This window comes from Zeus faber (assembly GCF_960531495.2).
Source record: "Zeus faber genome assembly, chromosome: 1".
In the NCBI taxonomy this organism is placed as follows: domain Eukaryota; kingdom Metazoa; phylum Chordata; class Actinopteri; order Zeiformes; family Zeidae; genus Zeus; species Zeus faber.
Window position 1 is genome coordinate 43153639 of NC_137193.1, and position 18528 is coordinate 43172166.

The window sequence follows — 18528 nt, forward strand, 5'->3', positions numbered from 1 at the left end:
AAACAATAAGTTACTTATTACACTACTTATAAGTTACTCACCAAAATAAACGCAGAAAAACTGATGCTATTCTTGCCAGAGGGGAACGCTGGTAGTAAAAGGCAAATTACTACCTGCAGCTCTGATCAGAGCGATTTTTTTTCTCCAAAAAATCCAATAAAAACTCTATGTATTTGATTTACTCTGCTTCCTGCTGCTGCACTGCTGTGGAGCAGATAGCCCCTGAAAAAATTCTGCCACATTCACATGGCAAATACCCCCACTGGCCGGCACGGTCCTCAAGGTGGTGTTTGAGAACCTCCCCACTAGAGGACAGTCCGTCGGTGATGGCCAGGTTTCCTTCCCACTTTCATGGCCACATCTGTGGAATTACTGGGCAAGTTTTTGACTTGAATATTCAAATTTTGTTCCTGCAGCCCAAGCGCCGGGTGGGTTGTTGCAGTGTGCATTGAGGGATGCAGCGCAGCTGACCGCAGCTCTCCCAACTCCGAACCAAAGATCTTGACTGCTCCAATATGGCAACCATGTGGGACAATATTACCCCCAAAATACAGGGCGAACCTGCTTGGGGTTTCAAAGTTTGAAATCAAATGCTGATTTTGATCAATTTTAGAGTTCGAATCGCAATCATGACACACTTAGAAATAAACAATAATGTGCATATTATGGATAAGCAGGTAGGGGCATTGATTGTATGTAGTAACATTGTGCAATTTGACATTTCCTTATTACACACAAGTTGGTGTTTAGAAAGTTGTTAACAAGGGACAGCGTTTTTTTTCCTCTTCCGTGTTAAGCTCCGTGCCAATCCAAGCCTTAAAGACAACAGTTCACAATAACTAAAATCCCAATCACATCACAATGTTGATATCATAACGATAACCAACCCAGCCTCAATATGACTGTATGAGAGAAAGTATGCCGAGCAAGCAAGCTTCCAGTGGCCCTGCTTTTGGGCTGTGGTTACTTGAGCATTTTGTTTGTTTAAGTTCCCATATTGAAGTTGTTAAATGTACGTTTATTAGATAGCTTGTCTTAAGAGCTACACCTATCGGATGCCTTTTACCCTGACAATGAACCACACTGACAAACACCACAGATGATGTAACAGTAACCAAGCTGTCTTGTACTACTAGTTCTGATTGTTCTGTTTATGTTAGCGTACTGTTGCTGGCCTCCTGCATTTCAAACCAGGGGATCTCATTTCCTAAAGGGGAGGGGTGGTTAATCTCAGCATCTGGCAACCATGCCTCATTCTGCAGCTTGGCTGTCAAATGAGAAGTTCACTCTGTACTTTTACATCCCTCTTGTCTCACACTGTATACAGTATCTGTGTGTATGAGATAAGAGATTTAAATGTGTTTATGGATCTTCTCAATAGGTTTTGTTTTCTCACAAGTTTCATTATATTAAACTTAGAAAAACAATTACCGGCCCATGCACTCTGAGGAAAACCAAATTGCAAAAGGGACTTTGAATTCACTCATCACAGAACAATGCTTGATATTTAGCACCACCTAGGTAGAGTTTGTGCTTCTGGCTGAGCTGTTCTCTGTGTCGTATTTTCTTTGAAAGCAACAGATGACGTGTGCAGAGTCTGTGGTTTTCATGTTCAGTCCGTGGAATTTGATGGCGTAAATCGTTTTTTGTTAAACCCCCCTCAGCCTGCCTGCCTTCTAAATAGAGATTGTATTCTCAAACTTGTTTGTATATTGAGATTACCTTTTTTATTTTATTAAAATGTGTTGAGTGTTGCGAACATTATCTCATAGTGTGACTAGACATGGTTTAACCGCATTACTCTTTCCATTCTCTAACACTTTTTTCTTTTAACGTGTTTTCATGTGACTCAATGTATTAGTTCTTGCTTCCAACTTAACCAACCACCAGTCACTCTGATTGAGTTATGCATTAAGCTCAGAAGTAGTTGATAAAATTATGGAGCCCTTCATTGTCTCCCCGGATGTTTTTTTTTTTTTTTTTTTTTTGTTTTTGTTTTTTCTTTTGTTCTTCTGAAATAGTCAGGGATAACAGGGACATGAAAAATTATTGTAATTGGAAATCCATTTTTTGTTGAACATTTCTGTTGACATTTAAATCAATTTAGCAATCATCTTATTTCTGAAAATGTTACAATTTGTACTTTCGATCTGACTTGAGCCAAATCCTGATTAGGAATAGTGAACCCAGGAGACCATTTGTCAAGAAATCCTTCAGTCAAACAAATTTAGCCCTAACCTTTTGGGCAATTCGCGGGTCCTCTGCATTGTACAACCACAAAAGTATTTACAATCCAATGCAGGACCACTCCTAATTGAGAAGCTTAGTCGGAGTGTCATGATCAATAAAGTATATTTAACACACTGAACACAGTTAATGGGCCCTCGGGCTCAATCAATTAAAATAAGACCAAAGGAGAGCCAAACTAGTATCCTAATGAGGATCTATAACAAAATGTGATGCATATTTTGTCTGTTAACAAATTCTGGAACATACTGTTTCATCTGCCAGGAGAGACACTTGCTTTGAGTGGTCGCAAGACTGGAAAAGTGCTATATAAAATGCAGTCCATTTACCATTTAGTCAAATGGCTGACTCCGGAAAAAGCTTACTTCAATTGCATTGTCAAGTTTGGGAGCACAGTCAGAAACTTGGTAAGAATAGCCAAAATAACAAGCTGGCTCTCTAAATCCTAAACATAATATTGCAATATAATATTAAAGAATCAAAACCATGTGCTAATCTGTGTACAGTCACGGTGTTGAAGAGTCTGGAAAGTCTCAACAAACAGTCAGCCGTACTGGCCTGGAGCCCCTAACCAGCTTTGTGTATCGCTGTTATCCCTAAAGTGGTAGGAAGGGGATTTCCAGCATAGTCTTCCCAGTCTTGAAATCTGTGATCTTCTGTGGTGGAATGGCTGCTGAAACATACATATGATACAAACATAAGAGCTTTTTCCTATTTATTATTATCAATATAGTATTTTACTGTGTGGTCTGCTGAATGAAATTTGTGAAAGGCTTTCACATTTCACACTGATTTTTATTTTTTTTTGTAACTGAGAGCAAACAGACAAAACCTTCGCTCTTTCTGCTCTGACAACTCCGCTAAACAGCTCAGAGAAAGTCATGCAATATAAAAATGTAATGTGTATATATAAAATGATATATTTTGTGCATTCTTGATTCAATCAAGGTTTTTTTTTTATCTGCCACACTCTTGGTAGCTTTGGATTCAATTAATCAAAAGAGTTATGTCGACAGTTATATCCAGCTGTAATTAAACAGAACACATACATTGGACACATTTGGAATTATTATAAAATGTACTGAAAATGCCTGCTTTGTTATTCTCCCCTAGGAAGGGAAATTGTTTCAGAGTGGAGCCTTTTTTTCCCGGTATTTTTAGAACTTTTATCCAATTGGTGTATATTGAATGTAAATGATATCCACCAAGTCAGTCAATCATCCTTTCCTTGAACATGGGCCAAATCCTATGAACAGCTTCAGCCAAAACCCAATCCCTCTCAGCCTGGATCAGATGGGATTTGGAGAGCAAAGTGTAGGACCATTTCGTTTTGCTTTCATTATCACTATGCCTGCACTGCATTTTCACATAGGCTCTGTTAAGTCACTCTGGCTGTGGCTTATAAAGAAATTGAAAACTGCAGAGGAGGTCCGGTGTTGTTTGTTGTGCAACAAAACTATCTATTCTATAACTATCTAATCGTTAAGGTTTTGTAACCTTATAAACAACTTTTTCTGGTCCACAATCAGATCCAGCTTTTGGCTGTGTAGGTTGCGATACCACCACTCCTCTCTCTTTCAACCTGCTGCTCTGCCCTGAGCAAAAAACAGATACAGGAGGACGAGCAACTCTTGGACTCCTTCATCGCAGAAAATGTGATCATCTGTATTGCAGCTCCACCCATGGCAGATGACCCTGGGCAAAGTTAGGTAATAAACCCAAGTCCCTGGCCTGCTCCATACCTATCGCCACCCAGCAGTGGTCCTCCGTCTCAAACGGGAGGCAGAAACCCGAGAACCGTGCTCTACAGAAGAGGCCCAAATAGCACCTTCGCTCCCGGGTGGCTCACCATCAACCACTGGCTACTTCACCCAGATCTCTGCTCATTGTCGGCTCATCTATTGTTCGACACATCACCCTACCCGCGACTAAAACCCTCTGCTACCCGGGTGCCCGTGTACAGGATATAGACTCTGAAGGCCCACAGCTGCTGGATCAAAACCTATCTGCCTCAACGTTTGTCATCCGTAGGTGAACTAACAATCTCAGGAACAAACAATTGGAGAAACTTATACCATTTTTAAACCAAAAAAAGAGGTATACCCGGGTCTTTTAAACGTGGGTTAACTCACAAGATAGGCGATTGATGCCTTTCCCATTGCCAGGAGAAATGCCGTTTTTATTATTTTTTTGATGTATCACGTTCAATGTCACAAACATGTCGGAAAAGGTGTGTGTTGTGGTTTCAGTGTGATGCAGGGTGTACAGTAGACTTAACTTAAACAAATGACATAAAAACTTTAATACTTGCCAAAAAGTAACTGCTCATCGGCCAGTGAGACTTGGTTCACTGGCCGATGAAGTCACTAACTTCTGATTTTGATTTTGGATTCTTAATCGGATATGAAATGATGGAATGATACACTGATATTCCTGTCTATTTATTTTGATTTAATTATTTTTAATCATTTTTTTTATTACCTTTTTTTAATTGTGCTTTCTGCATGCTGGGAATACAACGGAGTATTTGCATGCCATCGCATCTAGGACAGAGTTAGTCTGCAAATGGAGTTCAACTTCTCAACCTACATGCCACTCTTTACTCATTCTTTAATCAGGAGGATGCTCGGGAGAGTATCACCATGGGTGGGACAAAAAAACAATACAAAATATGTACATGGAAAAACATAGACATAGAAAAACATAGACATAGAAACATCGGACGACAACATGTATCAACGGAACAGAGTTAATCCAGGAAAACTTGAACAGCAATTCGGGTCGGGCCTCTTCCTTTTATAGTTATGGCAGTAAATGAGGGAGGAAAGAAGAGGGATGTAACCAGGAGGGTGTTGGGTGTGTGGGTGGGGGGGTGTCACACACACGGGCCTGTCCACCGGTGAGTGTACGGGACTTGTCCCAATTGGTTCGGGTGTATAAGGTTGGTTTTATGTCGTAGCGCCTCCAAGCAGTGGAAATGGACCCGAAGCCACCCCTAAGGCCGGCAGCCATACTGACACCCCACGCCCACAAGAAAGCCCGGAGCACACTGCCCTGCAGCCACAGAAGAGCCCCCAGAGAACACGGAAGCCTGGAAATTCCTGTTAACGCACGTAGCATCGCACTGGTAAAGGGGCCAAAATCATCGTGTCGACCCGGGAGAGGCAATCTGAGCTGGAGCTGATACAAAACAGTTTCTATTGCAGGGTCATTGGACCTGCGGCTGAAACCTAGGTACTCCCTTTTCCACTAATTGCAAATGCCAAATGTTACCAGTTTTTACAAGGTTTTTGGTGCAGTGCGAAAGGTGCATCAAAAGCCCCTTTCCCACTTGCACTGAAACCCCCCAATCTACTGGCAATGTCCGTATTGGCGTCATGTAGAAATGGGAGCCAGTGGCGATGTTTTGTTGAAGTCGTTCCGTAGATTTCAAATCTGAAATCTTTTGGGAATGTGATGTGTGACACACTGCAAATGAATAAATGAGCGTGTTTAAAGTTCTCTGTAAATGTATTTATTTTATTTTCTGCCATTTTCATAATTGAATGACACAAAAAAGCCCCTAGCCTTGCTGTAACCAGCGGTGCTCCAAGCTCTGCGCTACTCCGGACACCACGGTGAAAGTCGGACGAACCCTTAAAATTAGGCCTTGTAGATGGAATATGAGTGAAGATTCGGCAACTGGATTTCTTTCTCGCCTTAAATTTGTTGAGAAACAAATTTTAGTGTACTGGTAAGGAGAAATCAGTGAAAGTTTAGACTAAATTCACAGAATCCGGAGTAAAGCTCAAACCTCTTTGACTCACTGAACCCAGAACTTGTGCTCAACCCCCATTGGCTCACAGAACTAGGGCCCTCCGGAGGCTGGCTCCTCCCACTTAAACAGAGCGTCAGGAACACATGGATTTAGAGGCATGTTTAGAATGGCTCGAATGCATTATCTGAGTGGTATTTTCAGCAAAACATGTTTTGGGGACCTCAGAGACCTATATAAACTTGTGTAAAAAGGAGCGTAATAGGTCCTCTTTAAGAAAACTGTAAATGTGTTATCGTTCATGGCATCATTAACTGCGGATCCTGGGAACAACGTCAACTCAAAAATACTAAACCATTTTCTCTACCATTTTATACCATTTTCCACCTGTTAAAACTGAAAACATAGAAAAACAAAAAGCCCCCTGATGAAATGGAGCAGTTGTTAGGCAGGGAGAGACACAGTGTTGCCAAGCAGGCTTTAGGTTCACCATGAAATCTACAAGGATAGACTCAAATCACAACACCAAAGAAATTAAACAGGCCAGACAGTCCTTTTCTAAAATTATTAATGAAAACATCAACAGTATCTCCACTGTTGATCGACTTTTTAATCCACCATCTACAACCCCATCAGAGATGTTTTCCACTGAAAAATGTTTTGAATAACAAATTATTGCTATCAGACAGAACATTATGGCTCCAGATCCAGAAATGAACCTTCCCTCCAGTTCTCCAGGAATATGGCTGCTGCCGTCTCTCACTCTTTCCCTTAAGAGTCCCTCCTACTATTTCTTCCTGGGATTATTAAAGTATTTCTGATTCTGATTCTGAAGACCTAAAAAAAAAAAGAAAAAAGAAAACAGTCAGTATTGCTGGGCAGCTCAGGTCCTGCTTGGACCCTCTCCCGAAGTGCCTTGAATCTGTGCAGGGCACAATGAGATCCTAAAACTATTAAGGCATTCTGGAGCGAGACATACTGCTATGTCTCAGTTGCAGGTCATGGGTCCTCCAACAGGATAATGACCCAAAAACACAGCTAAAAGTTTGCAGTTTGCTCAGGAAGAGTGGGAAGTTTCATTGAGAGCTACAGAAATCGCTTGATTGCAGTGATTGTCTCCAAATGTTGTGCAACAAAATATTAGGTTGAGTCCCATCATTGTTGTCCATGCCATTTTAGATTATAGTTGAACACTTTAGCAATAATATATATTTTTTCGAAGTTTCTTTGCTTTACTCTATGATATACCAACGGCATGCAGGTATACATGAGAAAATTGCTATTAATTTCATCACTTTTCAGGAGTAATAAAGTATCGTTTTAATGAGCTGGGTGTGTGTGTGTGTGTGTGTGTGTGTGTGTGTGTGTGTGTGTGTGTGTGTGTACACACACACTACTCACAAAAAGTTAGGGATATTTGGCTTTCAGGTGAAATTTTTGGAAAATGTAAAAAGTATATCATGAAAGTAGGGCATTTAAGTAGAAGCATGCAGTGGTGATTTCTTCATCTCAAACAATTTGTTGAAACAAAAGGCAACAACAGTGGTGGGTTTACCACAACAAAAAATGTCAATGTCTCAATAACTTGTCATGTGCCCTTGAGCATCAATTACAGCTTGTCTCACAACGATGTCTCATGCTGTTCACAAGTCGACTTATTGTCTGCTGAGGCATGGCCCCCCACTCTTCTTGAAGGGCGGCCCTCAGGTCATTGAGGTTCTGGGGTACAGAGTTACGAGCCTCAGTTACTGGTTCCTCGTGCAGCATAAATGCTCCCTGGCCCATGCAAGACGATGATGCCAGTGCCTGGTGGTGTGGTCAGGTACCCTTGCAGGTCGTCTAGCACGCAGACCACGCTGATGTAAACGGTTTTGAATGGTCTGACGTGACACTTGGGTGCCTCTCACCTCCCTTAAATGTGCCTGGAGTTGAGTGGCATTCATCATCCTGTTCCGCAGGGCACTGTCACAATGAAGCGCTCATCAGTGTGGGATGTGGATGTGGAAATTTCACCCGAAAGCCGAATATCCCTAACTTTTCAACCACTGTCAGGTGAAGTGAATAACATTGATCATTACAATGGCACCTTTCAAGGGGTGGGATATATCAGGCAGCAAGTGAACAGTCCGTTTTTGAAGTTGATGTGTTGGAAGCAGGAAAAATGGGGAAACGTTAAGATCTGAGCAACAAGGGCCAAATTGTGATGGCTAGACGACTGGGTCAGAGCAGCTCCAAAATGGCAGGGATGTTCCTGGTCTGCAGTGGTTAGTACCTACCAAGAGTGGTCCAATGAAGGACAACCAGTGAACTGGCTACTGTAGCACAAATTGCAAAAGTTAATGCTGGCTATGACAGTGTCAGAAAACACAGTGCATCGCAGCTTGCTGAGCATGGGGCTGCAAAGCCACAGACTGGTCACAGTGGCCATGTTGACCCCTGTCCACCACCAAAAGCACCTACAATGGGCTTGTGAGCGTCAGAGCTGGACCATGGAGCAATGGCAGAAGGTGGCTTGGTCTGATGAAGCATCATGTTGATGGCCGGGCATCATGTGGATGGCCGGGTGCGTATGCATTATTTACCTGGGGAAGAGATGGCACCAGGATGCACTATGGGAACAAGGCAAGCCGGCGTTGGCAGTGTGATGCTCTGGGCAATGTTCTGCTGGGAAACCTTGAGTCCTGGCATTCATGTGATGTTACTTTTAAAATGCTCAATAACTGATTATAATATTGGAGAAATTTGTGATACCAATTAAAGAAAACAGTTTGAAATATCACTTTAATCCAATTATTTATAATAATTTCCAAGGAGCACCAACAAATCTGTCCAGGCTATTTTAGAATATAATTGAACTCTTAAGCAATAATTATTTTTATAAGCCTGACTTTTGCTGTAAAGATAAAAGGCCCGGAATAACGAGTGCTTGGCAAGTCAAATTTGATCAAAAATCTCCCTTCACCCAATATCCACCATATTTTAATCTCAGAAACCATGCCACATTCCAAAATCAATCCTGTAATTAGGTTACATCCCATTACGCTAAACTGTGAATATTAGCGGTAACGGCTCTCCTATTACACCCCGAAGTGCTATGAATCAGTATGGTCAGAATTTAGTCAACATAAATCATATACAGTTCAGCCCAAACCATTGACTACGGCTGAAATACTAGCCTAGACACTGTGTCCAGCCAGTTTCTTTATTGAAAGTTTCTTCTTCCCCAGCAACCACTGTCACTTACAGCTACATATTGACCACCGCTGCAAGGCTGTAGCTCCAATTCATCTTTCCTAGGTTTCAGTTTGCATAAATTTTCAGTGTAGATCAGCCATCTCAGCTTTGCATTATCCTAACTGTGCTACCCTGCCCTCTCGCTAGGCAATACTACAACAGCAGCAGTACCACCACCACTCCAGATGTGCAAGTGGACATGTACTCCGGATTCCCTGACTTCACCGGCCTGAACCTACCCAGGAATGGAGACTTTTCCCAGGTTGGTTCAGCAGGATTGCCAAAAATTCTAAACTAGATTAAATTGCTAATGCAAAACACACACACACACACACACACACACACACACACACACACACACACACACACACACACACACACACACACACACACACACACACACACAGAGGAAAGGCTAAAGAAAATAACCTCTGTTTCTTTGTCATTCACTCTCTCATCCCTTGGAGGGGCCATTTCTTTCATCCTGTCCTCCATCCAGCTTTGCCCACTGCACCATAGAGCAGCCATAATTAAAGCCCAGTCTTGTCTAGACAGGAGACAGGATACATTACCTGCCATGTTCCTGCTAAAGCATGTCATCAATAAGCCACTGTCATTTTGACAGCCCTCTAGTTGTCCAAATTGCCTTTTTATAGATCATTGGGTTACATAAAACAGGGACTTCTTTGTAATCCTCACTTACACACAGACCTATTATGGGATCCATGAAATGCGTTCCTTGCATGACAGATTTTGGAGGTGTGAGAAAGTTTTTAAGAAGTGTTTGAAGTGTTAATAATCGCCAGAGTCTCTCCAGTTTAACCTTTGGGCTATTTCTTTAGTATAAGCAGCTTATGGTTCCAGTACTCACCATGAGCCACGGCACTGAGAGCGAGGAAGATCACTGAGATCAAATTCTGGATATTAAAATTATCGGACTCAATATTATAGTGTACACCATTCATCCACAACATTAAAACCATTGACAGGTGAAGTGAATAACATTGCTCATCTCGTATCAAAAGTGCCTAGTAAGATCTTTAAGTTGGTGTGTTGGAAGTAGGTGGAATGGGCAAGCGTAAGGATCTGAGCAACTTTGAGCCAAATTGTGATGGCTAAGTGATTAGGTCAGAGCATCTCCAAAGCAACAGGTCTTGTGGGGTGCTTCCCGTATGCAGTGGTTAGTACCTACCTAAAGTGGTTCAACGCGACAGGGTCAGGGTCAGGGTCAGGGCCCAAGGCTCATTGATGCACATAGGGAGCGAAAGCTGTCCTTTCTGGTCCGATCCCTCAGAAGAGCTACTGTAGCCCAAATTGTTGAAAAAGTTAATGCTGGCTATGATAGAAAGCTTGCTGCGCATGGGGCTGCCTAACCGTAGACCGGTCAGAATGCCCATACTGACCCCTGTCCATGCCTACAATGGGCATGTGAGCGTCAGAACTGGACCCATGGAGCAATAGAAGAAGTTAGCCCGGTCTGATGAATCACGATTTCTTCTACATCCTGTGGATAACCAGAGTTAGGTTCCAATCCGGTCATGATATGTGGGATGTGCTGGAGCAACAAGTCTGATCCATGTGGGCCCCACCTCGCAACTTTGGACTTAAAGGATCTGCTGCCAACATATTGGTGCCAGATACCACAGGGACACCTTCAGAGGTCATTTGGAATCCATGACTCGACAGGTCAGAGCTGTTTTGGTGGCATGAGGGGGAGCTACACAATATTAGTGGTTATTAGTGGTGGTTTTAATGTTGTGGCTGATCGCTGTATGTGCCCACTGATCTGTTCCTGCTTCTGAAGAGTTAAGCTACCATGGCAACAGGGGCCAGAGACCATACTTAATTTCTAATTATCCTTCATGCCCATGTTTGTGTTGGCCCAACGACGAAAGAGAGCATCATTTCAAAACGAGATAATTCTAATGACGCACACAAGTGCACCTTTCATCAGCAGATCATTTGGGCTGAGTCATTGAGTGTCTGTACATTACCTTCCATTTCAGTGCTGATATTAAAAATCATAACCATTCTGATAGAGGAAGTGTAAATGAAGACCAGCCATGGGTAACCAAACAGCCTAGGGCAGACAGTGCTAGGTGATTTGCTGGGGGCTAGTGTATTATTGGCAAGCACAAATTGTTCAGCCACCAAAAAATGTGTTTTAAAAAAACTTGTGCTCTGTTTCTGCCTTTAACTTCAATAGTCTAATCAGGATGTGAACTTCAAGTTGCCCCCTGTCACAAAGGGCACTGATACTAGGATTGGCATGCACATAGAACATAATTTCATGTTGCTAATGTGGTCTCCCCATTCCAGAAGTGCAGGATTTATTATTTACAAGTAAAGTATTTAGACAAAAACAATCCAGTTTTAATTTGACTAAATGAGGTCCCCTAGCAACTGAAAGCAACAGGGGGCATGCGTCTCCACTCTCCCAGGTTTTTTGGGAATGGAACGGAACCGGACAGTCCCTTAACTCAGTTGTGTTTAAAAAAATATATAATAATAATAATAAAAGTGTGTGTGTGTGTGTGTGTGTGTGTGTGTTTGTGTGTGTGTGTGTGTGTGTGTGTGTGTGTGTTACATTTAACAGTTTTATACATGTAGCAAGCAAAATAAATAGACCTAAAATTAAAATACAGGCTCCCATGCAAGATTGGGAGGACTTTGTGCAGGACTATAGAGTGGGGAAGAGGGCGAGAGCCTCCGCCCTCTGTTTCCCCCCTTTCCCCTCTGCTCCAGTTTCAGAACAAGCTAAACTGCACTTAGCAGTTTAGCTTGTTTCAAAGCTCTGATTTTATCCTGGCGGATTAAAAAAAAATCGTCAGTCATCAATGTCAATCGGGATCAATGGAGTTGATCACCGATAGACAATTTAATCTTAAATCTGCCCAAGCCTATTGCCTTTTCCTGCTCTGAAAAGCTGCATAACAATGAAATGGTTCATTTTTCAAAACTTCCAAGTCATCCTTGTCTGAGTAAAAAATATATATATATATATAGAGATTGATGTCAAAATACTTTTTATTTACAGTAGTGACTCGCATAAACACAGGCAGAAAAAGTAAACTGTTAACCTTTGTAGGAATATAACTTAGGAGTATTTATATATGTTAGCTTGATTTCTGGCTGTAGTTTAAACAGAAAATCTAGAGTAAATGTGTTACTGGTGTTTATAGATTGTAACCCTGCTATTAAAGCAATTGTGATGCATTTACAGAATGACATTTTAAGTAAGAGTATTCGAAAACTAAAGACTACAATAGGATTTGTCATGCAATCAATTATAATGGTGTGTCATTTCTATCATATGTCCATTAGAACTGAGTTGACGTTTATGATTAATTTGTCTGCTTGTCCCTCTGCAGTGTGTATTTGATTAGTTGTTTCAACCTTAAAGGAATAAACAACATACATACAATCGCTCAGTTGATCAACAGACAATTGAGTGTCAAGTCTATAAGTAAGAACCAAATTAAATCACTACTTTATGATGATGTGCTGACAGTTGCAGTGATGTAGGCTACATGATGTTGTCTTGAGGAAGGCGCCGCAAGTTTTAGCTGAAAAGTCACAGCAACTTTGTAAAATTGCAAGAGTATTTATTATTGCAACAAAATTGCACCTTCTTTGGCTGATGCTGGCACAAGCAGTTTAATGTATCTGTTTATAGCAATAGGAATATCAAGCAATGTGCTTGTGCATCCTCACATTTATTTTGATCCTTTTTTCTGGGTGTGTACATGTGCCTGCTCCGTGTGTGTGGTGTGTGTACATTTTTCCTCTTATCTTTCTGTCTAGTTATTTGAATTCCTTACACGGGTGTTCTTCTGGATTGTGTGAGACAGTGCCGCCTCAGCTGTTTCTGCTGTCTCTTCTATGTGAGGCATGCAGAGAAAAATGTAAGTCATGGGGTCATCATGACTAATCCTTCACTGTGCACTTCCCTCCCTCCTCCCCCTTTTATTTCTCTCTGCCCTCATTCCATATCATGTGCCCCCGGTCCGCCTCTCCCATAATTAAAATCCTTAAGTGATAGAGGCATGTGTGAAGCCTCTCTGGATTGTTGGTATGACTGGAATTGTTTAATATGTTTGACTTTTGGTGTAATTGGTGAGATATCTTTGGATTGGCATGGCATCAAGTGGTGTGAGTTTGTTTAATGAATGCAGTGGACCTCTGTTGGGTTATCATCAAATTGTTGAGAAACACATTAAAGCTCAGTAATGTACGCCCCCAGCTGCAGACCTCTTGCATCACAAAAGGAGGAGCTCAATATTTGTTTGGATTTGGAATCAATACTCATGGAGAAACTCATAATTGGTACCATATTCTACTTTAATATGTCTATTGGTATTTTATTTTTGCAACAGGGAGATGGATACCGTTTGTATTATCATGTATATATCATGTTTGTCATGTATTATATACACATCCCTAATGAACACACACACACATGGTTTGATTGGATAATTTCCGTGTCTTATATCTTTACTCTGAAACCTTGTTCAGAAAAGGTGAGTGACAAGAAAAGACAAGACTTACTGGAAAACATAAAAACACAAAAAGAAGACATGCACTAACATTATCACCATACACATCCTCCCGCCTTATTTCATGGCCATGTGGCACTCAGTCATTCTTCTACCATTGAAGATAATATCTTCAAATATCTTCACTCTTGGTCTCTCTTCTATAACTGAAAAAACTTGCTTACTTACAGAATAAGAATGGTCTATCTGCATGGAGTGAGTCAAGCCCTTCTCATATACAGTTCCGGCCTCATGCTCTCTTACTACAACTGAGGGAAGTGCACTACATTGTCTGCTATGCTACTTGCTGAACAAACTAACCGGCTCGTTATCGTCCTTCCTATCTGAGCGAGGGTGAAGGTTTGGAATGAGAAGGTCAGTCCAGCACTGTGCTGGCCACTACTGACTTGTAAAAATGTTCAGAGTCCTGCACACGCCAAAGGACCTGATCCTCATAATTTCCTTGTCATAATTTATTTGTATTTCATTGAAACATGCGCGACACTAAAAATGGCCCAAATGGTCTCCTATAACACTCTCTCTCTCTCTCTCTCTCTCTCTCTCTCTCTCTCTCTCTCTCTCTCTCTCTCTCTCTCTCTCTCTCTCTCTGTGTGTGTGTGCTCTTGTTAGTTCTCTGCTGCTGAAATGAAGTAATAAAGGAATCACCTTAAATCAATTAATTCCAGAACTTGTGCAGTGAGCGTTAACGTGGCTACGTTCTAGTGTTGTCACGATACTGGAATTCTAACTTTGATACAATACCTTGAAAAATATTGATATTCGATACCATTTCAATACCACGGGAGAAAATTGACATTATTGGCGGCATAAACTTTTGGATTTTTATTAAAAGACAAATTTAGCAATGCTTTAACATGACATAGAGGTATGACTTTCCTTTTCTTGGCTAGTAGCAGAGAACAGCAGAATGACTGTAATAAACATTAACAATAATTGAAACTTTTTTACATTAATGAAAACAATATTCCCGAGGTAGTGCACTTTTTGTCACTTTTTGATTTTGTCACACATTCAAAACGCACTAAAGTGCAAGTAAAAAGAAGAACAGAGTAATCTTACGCATTTTCAAGTAACAAATGAGTAAAAAAAAAATCAAATGGTAGTAATTACTATTCTTATATATGCAGACCTGCTCGTCAGAGGTGAGTGAGGGTGACACGCATTACATTTTCACCACTGTCCCGAAAAACAATTTTAACCATCCCGAAGTGAATGTGAATCCCACAATCAAAATGTTGTTCTCAATGTTATCCTTTTATTTTGTTATTGTCCTCTATAGTGGTTATTTGCATAAAAACACACAATTCAAACAATGAGGAAATCAATTATTGCGTTTTTATTTAAATATTTGCTTTGATTAAGAAAATGATTCTTGGCATAAATAGTTTTAATTATGTATGCTGTAGCTGCTGAGAGCTAGTGTTGAGAAGTTAAACAGTGGATAATTCCCTCTCTATCTATTTTTTGTTGCCGTGAAAACATCAACAAATTTTTCCTTCAAACAACTATTTATTCAAGTTTCTCGGCAAAAACTAAATTTTACATGATTACATTTGAACATCCCGTGACAACAGCATTATGTACCTTCCCGGGATACTCATTTTTACTCAATAGAGCTTGAACACATAATGTAACTCAATGCAACCTCTAACAGCAAGAGAAGAGATGCTCAGTTGTAGTCAGCCCCTGCATTAGGGAAAAAAATGCTATCGATGCCCAGTCGATCCAATGTGTAATTTTGGAAGTGATAGGCAAATAATAATCATGTTAATAAGATCCCCAAATACACCTTTCGTCCCGGAAGCGTCCTGTGGGAGATCTGTTCATCCCAAACACATTTTCTATCGTCTCCAGGAAGCCGTTAGCCAGGGAGCCCTGGACAACACACTTAACAACAGTTGACTCGACCATCTTGTTTAATGCTTCAGTAATGTTGAAGGGGAGCTGTCACCAACCTCTCGAAATTCTTTATATAGGTGGCGGCGGGTTGGTCCTTCAGGTGCTTTGCTAAATTGGTTGTGGTAGCACCTTCAGTTAGCACTGCTCTGTAGCATTGCTTACATATGGGCTTGCTTGTGTCTTTTTTCTTTCCTTCTTCATTGGCCTCAAATGCAAAGTACTTCCAAACAGCAGTTGCTATTTTCCTTGTCAACCAAAACCAGTCGCGGAGGCTCTACACTTGCCATCTTTAATTAGATAGATAGATAGTGTACAACAAACCCGATCAAATGAAACAAGTGACGAGAAGAAGACAGTACTGTGGGTGAGTGAGAGGAGGCGGGGCTATGTGGTCACTTGCTGTTGGAGAAAAGAGAGAGCGAGAAAGCGCAGCTGGTATCGATACTGCGGAAAATTAGTATTGAAACTGTTTCAAATATTCTGAATCGATATTTATTACAAAAAAAATTGATATTTTTGACAACGCTACTACGTTCGCAGGTCAGAGTTCAGTGGCATGTACTCTTGTCCTCACAATGGTATAAACCCCAGATCCTGACCATTTGCTGAGAATAGCCACTCCAATATCCCCCTTTCTGGTTCTCAAGAATTTGAATTACATCAGGGGGTCGGTGTGTGACCAATAAAAGTACTGTGAATGGTTCCCTCTTAAGGCTATGATGCAATAATTAGATGTGTATGTGCATGCACGTCTCTTCAGAGGGTCATCAATAATTCAGCCCTGCTATCTTGCAATGAACATGCACGCGCACACACACACACTGCGACTTCCGCTCATTCTACCAGAGGATTCCCAATTGTGATGACACCATGGGCAGGCGCCATTCAGTCTGTCTGTCCTCCTCCTAGAAATGGACATTACGTTGCTTTACCATACTGTACTTGATATCATGTATTACTGGAAGCAAGGTTTCTGCAAATGGACATCCCTTCTCCTCTGGTAAATCAGATAGATGGTTTTCTTTATTATTAAACACCACAATATCTCTTCTGCGTCTGGCTCTCAGCCTGCTAATGTTGCCTGAAAAGATGATGGTGCAACACTGTCTGATCAGCATCTTGATGTTGTTGAAATAAACCGTTCAGCATAGATTTCCCAGAATACTCTTTTCTTTTTTTTTTTTCTTTTTTCTACCCTCGTCATCACACTCTAATTCTGGTCAGCAGGAATGACTATTTGTGAGGGGTATTTGCCAGTCAATGTCGATATATAAATCATGGATAGATAGGAATGTAGGTACTTTATTGATCCCGGGGGGAAATTATGGTGTTAGAGCAGCTCACATCACAAACAACACAATAAAGTGACAATAGAATAAAATTGACATCTGAAACATATGCAGTAGGAACAGTCCAATATGGTTTAACATCCCCCAGCCTCACTTTGATCACTCTGATTATTGCAGTCGGCAGAAAATATGTCCTGTACTGCTACTTAGTGCCACGTAGTTGTAATAATATGTTGCTAAAGGAGCTTCTCTGCTCTGCCACAGTGTCTTGTAATGGATGGGAGGGATTGTCCATGATGGCCAGGAGTTTGGTCCTCATCCTGTTGGCCACCTCCTCCACAGTGTCCAGGATGATACAGATGACAGAACCAGCTTTCTTAATAAGCTTACTCAAGCACCCCCCACCATACCACCGCGTACAGCACTGCGCTGGCCACCACTGACTTGCAAAACGGGTTCAGCAAAGTCCTGCACATGCCAAAGAACCTGAGCCTCCTCAGGAAATAAAGCCGGCTCTGTCCCTTCTTGTACAGGACATATATGTAACGAGTCCCAGTTAGATTGTGGTCCAAGTGCAACGGCAGGTACTTGTAGATCTGGACCACCTCCGGGTCCTCTCCCTGTCTGAAAACAGAAGACAGGGGGACCCCAGTTCTCTTAAGTCAACCACCACCAGTAGCAGGTGGTTCTGCTCACACCTCTCAACAAAACTGTCCACCAGTCCTCTGTACTCTGCTAGATGACTGACTGGTCATGACTGACGGTTGAAAGTAGTTGCTGTTTGCTGGGTTGTATTTGCATTTATTTTTGTTTTTCTTGCTCCATGATGACCCTCTGTTGTCAACCTACCATTACTGATACGCTGTGAAACAGTGCCAAAATCCTTGCCGCATTTATTCATTTTGGACTGTGTAAGAGATAGAAAGAATTTAGGTTGAATGATTGTAACACCTTTTCAGCAGGCTATGTTCCATTTTCGTCAAGTCTTTATTTCTATAGAAATTGCTCTTTCAGAGTGGTGTCTAATTAGCCATCTTATCTATACATTTCTTTAGTTTCACAACGTGGAGCTTATTGACCAAGCTCCGCAAGATCGAATATGAACTATATAGGTCATTATATCCTTCATATCAGTGTTATTCTTCAAAATGAAAGACAGGCGGACCGCAAGACCAAAGGCAGAAGAGAGTGAAATAAGACAGACAGACAGGCAGGATTCAGTTTCTAAATATAATAATCATTAAGTAGCAGCCCAGGCCCATTAAACAGAGCAGTAAACGGCAGGGTGTGAAGTATAGTCAGCTGCGGAGCGCACCATGTTTACACTACAAATGCGGTTGAGTTACACCATGTACAGTAAAATGGGCCTGACTGCCAGTAACTCTAGTCACTTACCAACAAAAGCATCATTTCCTGAAAGCTCCTCCTCCTCTCCCTCCCTCTTCTCCCCTGCTCTCCCCTCCTCCACTCTTTCACTTACTCTCCCTACCTACCACTTTTTGAGCACTGAGGAACTGGTGCGCAATATAATAACACCAATATGACTAAG

At 41.4% G+C, this 18528-nt stretch overlaps 1 protein-coding gene across 1 annotated transcript in view; it reads left to right on the forward strand.

Annotated features, from left to right (window-relative positions):
* The window catches only part of sbno2b (strawberry notch homolog 2b), an 89884-nt gene that overhangs the window by 23957 nt on the left and 47399 nt on the right, over nt 1-18528 (forward strand). The window contains exon 4 of the mRNA XM_079996550.1: nt 9383-9497. Within this exon, the coding sequence (XP_079852676.1) occupies nt 9383-9497 (115 nt within the window). The remainder of the gene's footprint in view (nt 1-9382; nt 9498-18528) is intronic.